Source organism: Nannospalax galili, unplaced genomic scaffold (assembly GCF_000622305.1).
Source record: "Nannospalax galili isolate Female #2095 unplaced genomic scaffold, S.galili_v1.0 scaffold644, whole genome shotgun sequence".
NCBI lineage: Eukaryota > Metazoa > Chordata > Mammalia > Rodentia > Spalacidae > Nannospalax > Nannospalax galili.
Window position 1 is genome coordinate 432,013 of NW_008351473.1, and position 14,132 is coordinate 446,144.

At 47.3% G+C, this 14,132-nt stretch overlaps 1 protein-coding gene across 1 annotated transcript in view; it reads right to left on the reverse strand.

Annotated features, from left to right (window-relative positions):
* Positions 1-5,509: 5,509 nt before the first annotated feature.
* The window catches only part of Tbl2 (transducin beta like 2), a 13,473-nt gene continuing 4,850 nt past the window's right edge, over positions 5,510-14,132 (reverse strand). The window contains exons 4-7 of the mRNA XM_008848377.3: positions 12,289-12,440; positions 11,688-11,814; positions 9,961-10,113; positions 5,510-8,934 (exon numbers count right to left, since the gene is read on the reverse strand). Coding sequence (XP_008846599.1) covers positions 8,472-8,934; positions 9,961-10,113; positions 11,688-11,814; positions 12,289-12,440 — 895 coding nt within the window. The 3' untranslated portion in view covers positions 5,510-8,471. The remainder of the gene's footprint in view (positions 8,935-9,960; positions 10,114-11,687; positions 11,815-12,288; positions 12,441-14,132) is intronic.

Below are 14,132 nucleotides of genomic sequence, written 5' to 3' on the forward strand. Positions count from 1 at the left end.
CCCCCGTGCGCGCGTGCGAGAGCGCGCGCACCCGCCCGCCCCTTGAGACCTTGAGGTCTCAGTGCGCCTGCGCACGTCGCCCCGGGCGTCCTTGCCTCGCGCCCCGGGAGGCCCCTGGTCCTCTTTAAGGCCCTGGTGAACACTTGTGGCTGCACGTGTTATGTGCCAGTCGAGGCCGCTAAAGGTGGTGGTGGATGGGATTTCTCCGTAACCGCAGCTGCCCTGGAACTCACTATATAGACCAAGCTGGCGATGAACTCAAGAGATCCGCCCGCCTCTGCTTCCTGAGTGCTACTTGTGCCACCATGCCTGGCTGGATTGTTTTTTGCGTATATGTTGTGTGTAGGTCAGACATTGGTTTTCTCCTCCACTTTATGGATTTCAGGGATCGAAGACAGGTCATTAGGCTTGGCAGCAAGCATCATAACCCACTGAGCCATTTCTCTAGCCAGGCCCTTCAATGAATTTTTTTTTTGTCTTTTTGAGACGGTATCCTCATATCCCCAGCTGGCCTGGAACTTACTGTGTAGATCAGGCTGGCCTCTAACTCACAAAGATCCGCCTGCCTCTGCCTCCCAAGTGCTGGGATTAAAGGCGTGTGCCACCACACCCGGGATTTCAATGAATATTTTATACATTGAATATTCATGGGACCAAGTCTGCAACATCTTCCATCCAGAGCATCTTTGCTCCCATCTAATGCTGTGCCCCAACCAGAGTGGCTTTCATACTTCATCCTGGCTTCCTCCCTTTGCATACGCCTTTTTCCCATCTGGAAATTTTTCTCCTGATGAACCAACTACTTTTCTAGTGTCCCATTGACACTCCAGCATTCCCCAGATTCCTAAGGTTCTGTCTTGCTTAGCACTCTCCTTCATTGTCATGAAAGTCATCAATTTTGGATGCCTATTTTTTTGTGCACTGGACTCTTTCAAAGGACTTCCCAGCCAGGATCAATAGCCTATGCCTTTTGTCTCACCCTTTGAGAGGCAGGGTCAGGCAGATCTTTGTGAAGCTTGAGGCCAGCCTGGTCTACTGAGCAAGTTCCAGGCCACTGGGGAGGCTACAGGGAGACCCTGAGGGGCGGGGGTTGTCCTTCTGTGTGCCCCAGATAAACGAGTAGCTAACCCTGAACTTGATGGGCCTCTGATAAGCCTATCAACTTGATAGACCAACACCATGGATGGAAAGACAGATGTCCTCTTGCTGGTGAGGGATCCAGGAAAACTACTGCCTGACAGGTGGAATAGCCAAAGTAGCAAGAGGGAAAGGCTGATTCCAGAAATAATGAGAATTAAAGGTGACACATATACCAGGCCCAGCTGATAGAAAAAATAAGTGAACTTGGGCTGGCTAAGCACCTACTCTGCACCGGGGTGGAGGATGCAGGGTGAGAAAGCATGAGTAAGATGCCCTTGCTGCCTAGAGAATGGAACGGCAGGGCAGAGCTAAGTGTGGCCAGAGAGTCAGGCTCTTCAGGTCTGTTCATGGACCCCACCCTGCCCGGGTGCAAGTACACAGCACTACAGCTGACAGTTATGTCTAATTTACTCTCACCCTTGGTCCAAGTACTTACCAGCTGCAGCTCCCCTCTGCTCCCCCACCCTTTTTTGGGACAGGGTCTCACCACATAGCTTGAAACTACTCCATCATGGGCTTCATAGCAAGACCCATTCTCAAACAAGCAAACAGGTGGGTCTTGATGGTATACTTGTAATCCCAGCACTTGAACACAGAGTATCAGGAGTTCAAGGCCAGCTTTAGCTACTTTGGGAGTTCCAGGTTAGTCTGGGTTACATGAGACTCTGGTTTTTAAAATGGGAGGGAGGGGGCTGGAGAGATGGCCCAGCGATTAAGAGCACTGACTGCTTTTGCAGAGGACCTAGATTCGATTCCCAGCACCCACGTAGTGGCTAACCACCACCTGTAACTCCAGTTCCAGGGGACCCGATGCCTTCTTCTGACATCTTCGGGCATTTGGATGACACACAAGCAGGCAATACACTTACACACATTAAAAAAAAAATTTTTTTTAAATGGGAGAGAGATTGAGGACTGGGGGTGTGGTTCAGTGGTAGACTCCCTGCCTAGAATTCCCCAGTGGGGGTTGGGAGTGTGGCTCGGTGGAGCACCTGCCTACAATCTCCTAGTGAGGGGCTAGAGATGTGACTCCATTTAGAGGGCTTGACTAACAGGACTGTGACCCTGAGTTTTATCCCAAGTACCACACAACACACACATGATTGACTCCTAAACTTATAAAGGTTCCTACCATTAAGGGACTTACCTTGTGGGTGGCAGAGTCAAAAGCCCCATAGAGAAACACTAGAAGCAAGCTTGAGCTTGCCTCTATACCTCTGCAAGTCTCATTTCATCCATCATATGGCCATAGTAATTGCTATCCCAGAATACAAAGTAAAAGTGAGTTGGGTGGTGACACAAGTAGTCAGGAGAGTGAGGTAGGAAGATCTCAAGTTCTAAGCCAGCCTGAGCTATATAACGAAACAAAAAGGTATGTAAGGAGGCTATTTTTGTTGTGATGGTACTGGGGATAGAATCCAGGGCTTTGCGCCTGCCAGGCAAATGCTCTACCACCAACCTACATCCCCAGTGTTCAAAGAAGGCTGTTGTTGCTTACAGTATATGTTATTGATTTCAAAAAAAGGCACATTCATCGTAAAAAAAAAAAATGCAGATGATGTAAAACGAAAGTTTCCTCCAGGCATCTGTATAAATATTTGTTTACCCTGTTAACCAGCAAATAGGAAGTGCTAGGAGGGTGGCTCAGTGATAGCTCTGTTTAGCATATACAAAGGCTCTGGGTTCCATCCCCAGCACCACACACACACAGACACAAACATATACACACACACACACACACACACACACACACACACACAAACTGTGTGGGATGTGACAAGCCACTGTTGCAATGGTAGGATTATCTTGATCTCTGTGTTTAAAAGACTGGATACAATGAATATGGTGGCCCATGCTTTTAGTCCCAATACTCAGGAGACAGAACCAGGTGGATCTCTGTGAGTTCAGGGCCAGCCTGGTCTACACAGAGAGATCTAGGCCAGTCAGGAATACACAGTAAGACTCTTGTCTCAAAAATAAATGGGATGCATTCGGTATGGTGGCTTATGCCTATAACTCAAGCTCTCAAGAGGCAGAGGCAGAATTGCCTCAAATTCAATGCCAGCCTGGGCTACACAAGTTTTGAAGCGGCAGTTCACAAAATAGAAACTCATGTGAAAAGCCTGGCATGGTGACTCACACTCATACTTGGGAAGCTGAGGGAAGAGGCCAGCCTGGACTGCATAACAAGACCCTGTCTTAAAACACCAAAATTCTGCCAGGCATGGTGTCACATGCTTTTTAAATCTCAGCCTTCAGGAGGCACAGGTAGGCAGATCTGTTTGAGGCCATCCTGATCTATGTTGTGAGCTCCAGGCTAGCCAGGGCTGCATAGTAGAACCTTGCCTCAAAATACATTTTTAAAAGATGCAGATAGAGCTGGCCATGGTGGCACATGCCTTTCCAGCACTTGGGAGGCAGAGGCAGGCAGATCTTTGTGAGTTCGAGGTGAGGTAGCCTAGTCTACATAGTGAGTTCCAGGCCAACTGGGGCTATAGGGAGACCCTGTCTCTGAAAGACCAAAAAAAAAAAAGAAAAAGCAGATAGGAGGCTGGTGTGGTGGCACAAGCCTTTAATCCCAGCACTCAAAAGGCAGAGGCATGAGGATCTCTGTGAGTTCAAGGTCAGCCTGGTCTAAATAGTGAGTTCCAGGTCAGCTGGGGTTATAGGGAGACCCTGTCTGAAAAGACTCTCCCCCAAAAAAGATACAGATAGGGGCTAGAGAGATGGCTCAGTGGAAGAGCACTGGCTGCTCTTGCAGAGGACCCAGGTTTGATTCCCAGCACCTACAGGGCAGCTAATTGTAACTCCAGTTCCTGGGGAATCCAACATCCTCTTTTGACCTCCATGGGCATTACACAACATAGGTGCACTTGCAGGCAATACACATAAAATATTTTTAAAGATTTTTATGCCTATGTTTTTTTGCCTGAATGTATTCTGTGCCAGCAGAGGCCAGAAGAGGTTGTCAGATCTGCCTGCCTCTGCCTTCTAAGTGCTGGACTAAAGGTGTGCACCACCATGCCTGGCTCATATTTGGGTTTTTGGACAAGGGTCTCCTTAGTAGTCCTGGAACTTACTATGGAGATCACACAGGACTTAAACTTGTAGTGGTTCTCCTGCCTCTGCCTCCTCCTGAGTGCTATAATTATAGGTATGGGCCACTTATGCCTGGTTAGAACAATCTTTCACGATTTTATTACCTTGATAGAAATCACTAAGAACCAATCTGTGTACTCTTCTGGGTTTTTTCTCAATTTTTAATGACTGATAAAAGCTGTCATTATATACTGTCATTTTTCCTTTATTTATTGAGTCAGGGTCACACTATGTAGCTCTAGCTGGCCTCTTAACTCAGAGATATGCCTGGGATTAAAGGCATATGTCATCACGCCCAAGCAGTTAACTATTGTGTTCCATGGTAGGAGTGTGGAAATCAGGGATTAACTTTGTGGAGTTGGTTCTCCTTCCACTTTTATGTGGGTTCTATGGGTTGAACCCAAGGTGCCAGGCTTGTGCACCAAGTGCAGTTATCTGCTGAGCCATCTTATTGGCATCCCTCCTCCATGTTATCATTTAATATAGTTTCTCAAGTTTAGTCTTTGAGAATGTGGCCTCAAACTCGCTCCTCTCCAGCCTTGGCTTCCTGAGTGCTGACATTACCACACCTAGCTCCCCCAAACTTTTGAAATTAAAGAGTATTAAAAATTAAGACAATGCCTCTGTAGCTCAGACAGACCACAAATTCAAGGTCCTGCCAAAACTTCACCTGCCAAATGCTAGGGTTTACAAGTGTGCGCCACTACAACCTGAGCAGTATCAGCATATCAATCACTCACAAGGATCACAAAAACATGACCATCCCTGTTAATATCTAGACACTCTTCCTAGGGTGAGAGCAGCAGCATTTTATCCCTGGGAAGTCTGTGTAGTGACCTGTAATGCTTTCACTCATGAGGCTAGCCTAGTCTACATAGTGATTCCTTGTCTCAAAATAAAGGGGGGGGGGGGGGTACTGGAGAGATGGCTCAGAGGTTAAGAGTACTGATTGCTCTTCTAGAAGACCTGGGTTTGGTTCCCAGCACCTACATGACTAACTGTAACTCTAGTTCCAGGGGGCCTGATGACCTTGTTTGGATTTCACAAGCATTGTACTTCTTGAATATACTTACATACATGCAGGGAAAACACACAATTTTTTTAGAAAGTTCAGTGAGGAGCTGGGGACATGGCTCAGTAGTAGAACCCCTGTCTAGAATCCCCCAGTGAGGGGCTGGGGGCATCGCTCATTGGTGGAGTTCCTGCTTAACATATGTCAGCCCTGGGTTCAGTCTCCAATAACATGGACACAAAGAATTACCACGGTAAAGTGGGTAGGACAAGATTTATTCTCATTTTACAGATGAGGAAATAAACCTAGTCAACCTCAATGATCTCCCCACTCCAGGCCTCAGGTCAGTAAATGACTTGGCTGATATGGAACAGACTTCTGACTTCAGTGGCTCAACATTCTCAGGTGACCTGCCTCTCCTCCACAGCAGCAAGCAAGAGCTATTTCTCAAAACAGGAATGCATGTTGGGCATGGTGGCACACGCCTTTAATCCCAGTCCTCAGGAGGCATAGGCAGGTGAATCTCTGAGATTGAGGCCAGCCTGGTCTACAAACTGACTTCTAGACTCTGTCAAAAAACAAAACAAAACAAACAAAAACCCCAACAACAGCTACAAATGCTTTCAAAGAAAATGTTTTCAGCTGCTGCTTCTGACAACCAAAGCAGACATTCTCCAGGCCCAAAGTGCACAGCGTTGATGAGTCTGATGCTCCATGATCAGAAACCCAAATCCACAATGGAGATCAGAGTGCAAGTAACCAAAAAAATACCAGAATTCCTGTCAATTGCTCCTAGTCTGAGTTCTGGTGGAGAGCTTAGTCTGTCCCAGCTACCTGACTTGGGACCCAGAACAAGGCAGACAAACATAGATTCTGCCTTTGTGAAGCTCATGTTCCAGTGGGTTCTTCAGCAATCCACAAACTGGTGTTGGAAGCATGGCTCAGTGGTAGAGCACCTGCCTAGAATCCCCCAGTGTGGAGCTGGGGGTGTAGCTCAGTGGTAGAGCTATTCCCTAGCCCACATGAAGTTCTAGGTTCCAACCCCAGGACTGCAAAAAGGATCCTTAAGTGCCAGCGAGACTGGTAAGGTTCAACTGCCTCATGTCAGTGCTAGGCGTGGTTCCCTTGTACCTTTCTTTCAAAGTAAGGTAGGTACTCATACCCAGCTTCTTAAACTGGCAGCTTGGCTGCATTCTTGAATAAGTAGACCCCACCACGTGTCATGCACCCAGGACATATGCCCACCAGACCACTGCAATCTCTACCATGTCCTCTGTCTCATACCCAGGTGACTGGCTCGATTCTCATATTTGCTACTCACGTGAAGCAAACACGTATCCAAACAAGATGATTTCAGAAGGTGTTAAGTCACACAAAAGAAAAAGAGCTAATGCCACAGATACCACAGGACTGGTGGTAAGGGCTACTTCAGATGGAGTGGTTAAGGAGGAAACTCTTTGGAGTCAAAAAAACAAAAAAGACTGAACGGCATCAACAAGTCTGCCAACAGAAAGGAAAAATGCTTGTAGCACGCAAGAGGGACCAGACCACACCTGGGGCTGCTTGGAGCCTCTGAACAGCTTGGGTCAGTAAAAAAGACAGCAAGAATGTGGTGCCATCATAAAGGATCACAGAAGGAGAGGTTTAAGATTGCATGGTACTATGCAGGACACAATGAGAGTTTGGGCTTTCATTGTAATAGCAGAGGGAGGCCTCCGAAGGGTTGTAATTAGAGAATGATGTGATCTCTCTTCTATTTTCAAAAGATGGCTCTACTATGTACAACAGTTACTTGTGAAGTAACGTTGACAGACATGGAAATAAGACAGATCTGTGCATCTGGATTATGAATCTACATGGTATGCGACAGTGGCTAGAACCAGGATTGTAACAGAAGAGATGGAGGCAGTAGACTTGGCAGGTCACCAGGTTGGAACAGTGGTGGTAGAAGGAGGGGATGATGACAACAAGAAATGAGATCAAGACCAACTAGGATGGATACATTTTGCCTAGGTTCAAGTCTTCCTAGATCCCTGACTTTTTCCCTATATCCTGGATCCAAGTAGCCCTTAAATTCCCATGTCTGAAGCTCTAGTCCCTTGCTGGGTGTGTCCCACTTTGTCCCCACTGTCTATCCTGAGTTCAATGCTCTCTCCTGTTTACTGGATCCCCTGCAGCTCTGAATGAACAAAATGCACTTCAGAGACACATGCATCTGGCTCCTTCCCATCTACCTTCATTTTTGGCAGCAGACCAGCATCACCAGCTAATCCACAGCTAGTACAGAACAGGCACTCCAGTGATGAGCCCATGAGGTCCCCAGCAGAGAAAGGAGCGCCATATTGAGACCACATTTTTTTTCTCTTCAAGACAGTGAGATGAACTGCCTGATCTAAGTCGTAGAAAACTTGGCCTTCCCAAGGACTGTGGTTCTTTCCTATTTGGTTGCAGACCACGTTTGATTCTTATTTTCCCCCAGTAGTTAGTGATACTGAACAGCACTGCTATTCTTTCACGTTCCTTCTCCATTCACGGGAACTTTGTAACATGCTTAACTTCACCTAACTTTTGCAGGGAGGCCAGAGAACATCTTTCCCCTTTTTACAAGTAAGAAAACTAAAGCCTGGGATAAAATCCCTTATTTTGAGACCAGGTCTCTCTCCATAGGGAGCCCAGGAGGACCCAGAACTGACTATGTAGCCGACTGCCCTTGAATTCCTGATCCTCCTGCCTTTGCCTTGCATCACAGGCCCAGGTAGGATTCTACACCCTTGTGAAACAGCCACAGCATTCTCTAGTGTCTCTCAGTAAAATTTTGCCTCTATACTCAAAAACTTCTTTGGGCATCATAGCATGTTGCCACATAGTCAAAAACCTCTCTCACTCTGTCTCTCTCTCTCTCCCTCCTTTTTCCTCCCTCCCTTCCCTCCCACCCCTCTTAGTGCTGGATGAAGATAGATTCCACCTCTCTGGGCTGTGAGAAAACAGCACCTTTTCAGTCTGGGAGGAATTAAGAAGAGAGAAACAAGAGAGAGACAGAGAGAGACAGAGAGCACAAGCCAAGAGCGAGAGCTATGTATGCCAGAATAGTTTCAATGGTAAAAAGAAAATGGGGGGCCACCAGAAGGAAAAAAAGGAGGGGGGTTATCTTTCTGAGGTCTCCACCCTGGGGGTACCTGGGGAAAAAAGTGGCCACCATCAGACCCATCCCAGGCAAGAGTCACTTCTTCAGGGAGCCCAGGCTCTTCAGGGCCTCCTGGGCCTGGTTGAGTTGCTGCTGTAGCCTCTGGCGGGTGCTCTCACTGGAGGCACGCTTCATGAGGCTCTGCATCTCCTCCACCACAGCCCGGTGGCCAGGGGTATTGTGAAAGAGTCGCACTGCACGGTCCCCACAGGAGGCCAGGAAGCGGCCAGTGATGTCAAAAGTCAAGTCAGTGATACACTCCCCATGGACATGTTTGAAACATTCTTCCTTCTCCCCACGCCGTGTGTTGAAGACATGAATACTCGTGCCGCTGGCCAAGGCCAAGACATGAGTGTCAGGGGAGAGTGCCAGGCGGCAGGGCATGGTACTTGCCTCTTCAAAGAGGCCAGTCCTCAGTAAGTAGGGGTCCTGCTGCTTCTTGTATTCTACATCTGTGTCCCACAGCTTCCATGTGCCATCTTTGGAAACAGAAGCCATCCTGCAATGTGGGAAATCACAGTTGGCATCCCAACAACCCCTGGTCAGGGAGGCACTCTGGCAGCCTGAGTGACTGCAGCTAAGACGCCAAGTCTATATCCTGTGGATGGACAGGGCCACCACCACTCAGAACTGTAGACCAGATAGGCAGAAAGGCCCCAGAGCCACTGCTCACACCTATAATCCTAGCACTAGGGCTGAGGCAGAAGGATCGCTGTGTCAAAGCTAGCTTGAGCTACTAAGTGAGATCTTGTTTCAAATAGAAACAAGGGTCAGAGAGATGGCTCAGTGGTTAAGAGCACTGGCTGCTCTTGCAAAGGACCTGAGTTCAATTCCAGCACTCATATGACACCTAACTCCAGTTTTAGGGAAACTGATAACCCTCTTCTGACCTCCGTGGGCACTGCATGACACAGATGCACTTACATACATGCAGGCAATAGACTCATACACACAAAATAAAAGTAAAAACAAGGGGCTGGAGAGATGGCTCAGCAGTTAAGAACACTGGTTGTTCTTGCAGAAGACCCAGGTTAGAATCCCAGCACCCACATGGCAGCTAACAACTGTCCGTAACTCCAGTTCCAGGGGATCCAACAGCCTCTTCTGTCCTCCGTGGGCATTGTACAACATGGGCGCACTTATCTACATGCAGGCTATATACTCATACACATAAAATTAAAAATAAATAAATAAAAGTAAAAGCAAAACAAAAGTCAATAGTGGTGGCACACACCTTTAATCCCAGCACTCAGGAGGCAGAGGAAGGCGGATGATCTGTGATTTTGAGGCCAACCTGGTCTACATAGGAGTTCCAGATCAGCTCAGGCTACAGGGAGACCCTGCCTCAAAAACCAAAACAAACAAAACAACCAAACCAAACATCACCAGGCATTGTAAACACCTGTCGCCCCAACACACAAGAGATAGAGGCAGAAGAATTGGGACTTCAAGGTCCACTTGAGCTACCTATGCAAAATCAGACCTAAGAACCAAAAAAAGAAAAGTCATTCAATCCCATACTCACCTCCGAGCATCACTGGAGAATGCAAAGGAGTGCACAGCTGCAGAGTGACCCTTCAGTTCAAAGGCTCGTGCCACCTCCTGGAACTCTCCCTTCTTCCCAAAGCAGACTTCCCATACCTTCACATCTGGGGTGAAGCCACACGAGCCCACAAACCTGCCGCAAAACCCAGACTCTGAAAACTGAATTTTAAAGGCATCTTGTCCTGCAAGTCCTTGTATTTCTTTCTTGAGAAAAAGGGACCTTCTGGTAGTGCTGGGGATGGAATCCAGGGCCTCATAAATACAAGGCAAGCACCCTACCATTGACAGCTACAGCCTGAAGAACATGTTAAAAGCAATTTTATGGAGCTAGAGAGATGGCTCAGTGGTTAAGAGCACTGGCTGCTCTTGCAGAGGACCCTGGTTCAAATCCCAGCACCCACATGGCAGCTAACAACCATCTGTAACTCCAGTTCCAGGGGATCTGATACCCTCTTCTTATCTCCAAAAACATTGCACAACATGGTACACTTACATACATGTAGGCAATACACTCATATACATAAAATAACAATAATAAATTTTTTTTTTTTTAAGGAGCTTTTGTGCCAGCCATGGAGGCATACCCTTGTAATCCCAGCTACTCTACTCTGGAGGCTGAGGTAGGAGGATCTCAAGTTCAAGGTCTGCCTGGCCTAATACAAAGTTTGAGGGCAGCCTGGATAACTTAACAAAATCTTGCCTCAAAGTCAAAGTTAAAAAAGAAAAAAAAAAAAAGAGGCAGGTATGTTGACACATGTCTATAATCCTAGTACTATGCAGAAATGCAGGAAGATCAAAAGTTCAAGGCCAACCAGGTCAACATAGCTAGTCCATAGCAAGATACTTTGTCTCAAGCAAACAAACATGTTGGGGAACTGAGGACACAGGTCAGTGGTAGAGCGCTTGCCTAACACGTCCTGCGTTCAATCCCTAGTACCACCAAAAAATTTAAAATAATGCTGGATGTGGGCATGATAAATGATGATATAATTCTAGCATTTGGGAAGCTGAGACAGGAAGATTGCTGCATGTCTGAGACTAGTTTGTATCACGATGAGACTGTGTCTGAAAACAACAAATAAGTGCTTTTATAGGGCTAGGAACACAACTCAGTGATAAAGCACTGAAGTAGTGTGCCTGAGGTGCTCCGTTCTATACTCAGTACTGCAGGGGTTAAAAAAAAGGTTATATACATGTCCTTGGTACAATGTTATATCTTGCTTTAAGATCCACAGTATAGAGGGCTGGAGATATAGCTCCATTGGTAAAGTGCTTGCCTAGCATATCCAGAGCCCTGGGTTCCTCACAACCCAACATAGTGGTACATTCTTGTAGTCCCACCACTTAGGAGGTGAAGGCAGGAGGACAAGGGGTTCAAAGTCATCCTCAGCTACATAGTGAGCTAGAGGACAGCCTGGGCTACATTAAAGACCCTATCTCAAAAAACAAAGCAAACAAATGAACCCCATAGATTGGGGGGGGGACACTTGGGATGTTCTCAGTGGTAAAGAACTTGCCTAGCATACACAATGCTATGGTTTCCATCCTCAGCACTGCAAAAATATATAAATAAACCGTAGGTGAAGAACCAGAGACCAAGGATGAGGACTTGTATGAAATCCCATCCCTATGTGGAGCTGGGACTTGTACCCAGTGTCTCCATAGCCTCCTCAAGCTGCCTGTCTGCTGTGCCTACTCCCTCCTTACCGGCTGCACGGGGAGATGGCAGCATAGGTGTTGTTCATCTGGTTGGTGTTGATGGTGGACAACACGTGGCCCTTCAGATTCCAGATGAGGACAGTTGTGTCACTGGAGGCTGTCATGATGAACTTCCCTGAGGGGAAGGGGAGCATGTGAGCCTTGGGAACATGTAAGCCCTGGGCTATGACCTGGCAAACTATCATTTCCCAAAGAGACAGGGAGGTGGTAAGGACAGGAAGTATCCCTGCTCCTCTCCCGGGTCAAAGGTCACCACAGATAAGGATTGTGCTGAGTATGGCTATCAGGATTTCAGGAAAGAAGAGCCAGAGTTCCTTGTACACACAGATACCAAGCAAAACCAGTTTACTCAACAAATACAATTCAGGGGCTTGGTGAGGTGGCTCAGTGGGTAAAGGTGCTTGCTGCCAAGCCTAATGACCTTAGCTCCCAGGGACCCACAGGGTGGAAGGAGAACTGACTCCCGCAGGTTGTCCTCTGACCCCCCCCCTCTCTCACACACACACACACACATTAAAAAACAAACCAAATAAAACTGGGGCCACTTTTTCATGCCCTAGGCATGTTCTACCCCCCAGATGGTCCCTACCTGTATCAGCAATGCCAATGTTGATGACAGGTGCCTTGTGCTTTTTAGGGAAGTCCTCTGGGGTGGCTGTGAAAGTGAAGCCCCCATCTTCACGCTTGGTCATCTTGAAGACACGGAGGGTGTCTCCACTGGCCAGCCATACAATGAAGGCTCTAGACAGGCAACGGACAAACCAATTTCCTCATGTCAACAAGGCCCTACGTGCTCTAGATCCTATGGAGAATCAAGATTGTCCCCTATGCCCTACAGTATAGCCTTACAATGGCAGATCCCATGGTTCAAAATCTAAAAACTATTCAAGGAGGCCAGAGAGAGTAGTGGCAAATGCCTTTAATCCCAGCACTCTCAGGTAGGTGGATCTCTGCAAGATCAAGGCAAGCTTTGTCTACATAGTGAGTTCCAGGCCAGCCTGGTCTATATAATAAGTTCCAGGCCAGCCAGGGGTATATAATGAGACCCTGTGTCAAAAAATAAAAAAAATATTCAAGGTTAAAGGTGCTCACCACCAAGGCCGATGACCTGAATTTAATACTCAGGAACTCACATAGTGGAAGGAGAGAATCAACTCTCAAAAGTAGTCCTCTAACCTCCACATGCAAGTTATGTCACATGCCCTGCAAAGAAAAAGTAAAAATGGAAAAAAAGGAAACTATTCAAGGCCAGAGCTGTAACTCAGTGTGAGGCCCTGGGTTTGATGCCTGGCACTAGGCCCTCCCCAAGGTTATATGAGTTCTGAAGAACTGCTGGGAAGACAAGACTACCTTCAGAGGAGCTTTGAGTCCTGTATGGAGCTCTAAGAAAACAGCTTTCATGAGCCTTTACCCATGCTGGGGTGGGCTTTTTCATGCCTTGTCTCCAAAGTCAACCATGCTCTTGTAAGTAACCCCAATAAACTCAACGGTTCAGGAAGCTTGACTTGGGTGCAACTGCTTTTTAGTCTAAGGTTGGTACCCTGTGTAGAGTAAATAGACATTTGTTCACATTTCCCCAAGAAAAATCACAGAAGGCCATACTTGTATCCCAACACTGGGGAGACTGAAGCAGTAAGATGACAAGTTCAAGGTCAGCAGTTACATTACATAGCCAGGCCCTGTCTCCTGTCTCAAAACAACCAAAACACGGGGCTGGAGAGATGGCTCAACATTTAAGAGCAATGACTGTTCTTGGAGAGGACCTGGGTTCAATTCCTAGCATCCACATAGCAGCTAACAACTGTAACTCCAGTTCCAGGGGATCCAATGCCCTCTTTTGACCTCTGCGGGCATTGCAAGACATGGGTGCACTTACATGCATGCAGGCAATACACTCATACACATAAAATATATATAACAATCAAAACACAACCAGGCATGGTGGCGTACACCTTTGATCCCAGCACTCTCAGGAGGCAGAGGCAGAGGCCAGCCTGGTCTACATAGTGAGTTCCAGGTGGGGCTGCAGAGAGAGCCTGTCTCAAAAATATACAAAAAACAATCAAAACACAAAAAGCCAAAACCAAGAGAAATGAGAGATGTAGCTCAGGAGCAAGTGTGATGCCGAGTTCAATTCCAATACTATGAGAGAGAGAGAGAGAGAGAGAGAAAGGGAGAGGGAAAGGGGGGAGAGAGAGGGAGAGAGAGGGAGAGAGGGAGAGGGACAGAGAGAGAGAGAGAGAGAGAAAGGGAGAGGGAAAGGGGGGAGAGAGAGGGAGAGAGAGGGAGAGAGGGACAGAGAGAGAGAGACAGAGAGAGAGACAGAGAGAGAGAGAGAGAGAAAGAGAGAGGGAAAGGGGGGGAGAGAGAGGGAGAGAGAGGGAGAGAGAGAGGGAGAGAGGGAGAGGGAGAGAGAGAGAGAGAGAGAGAGAG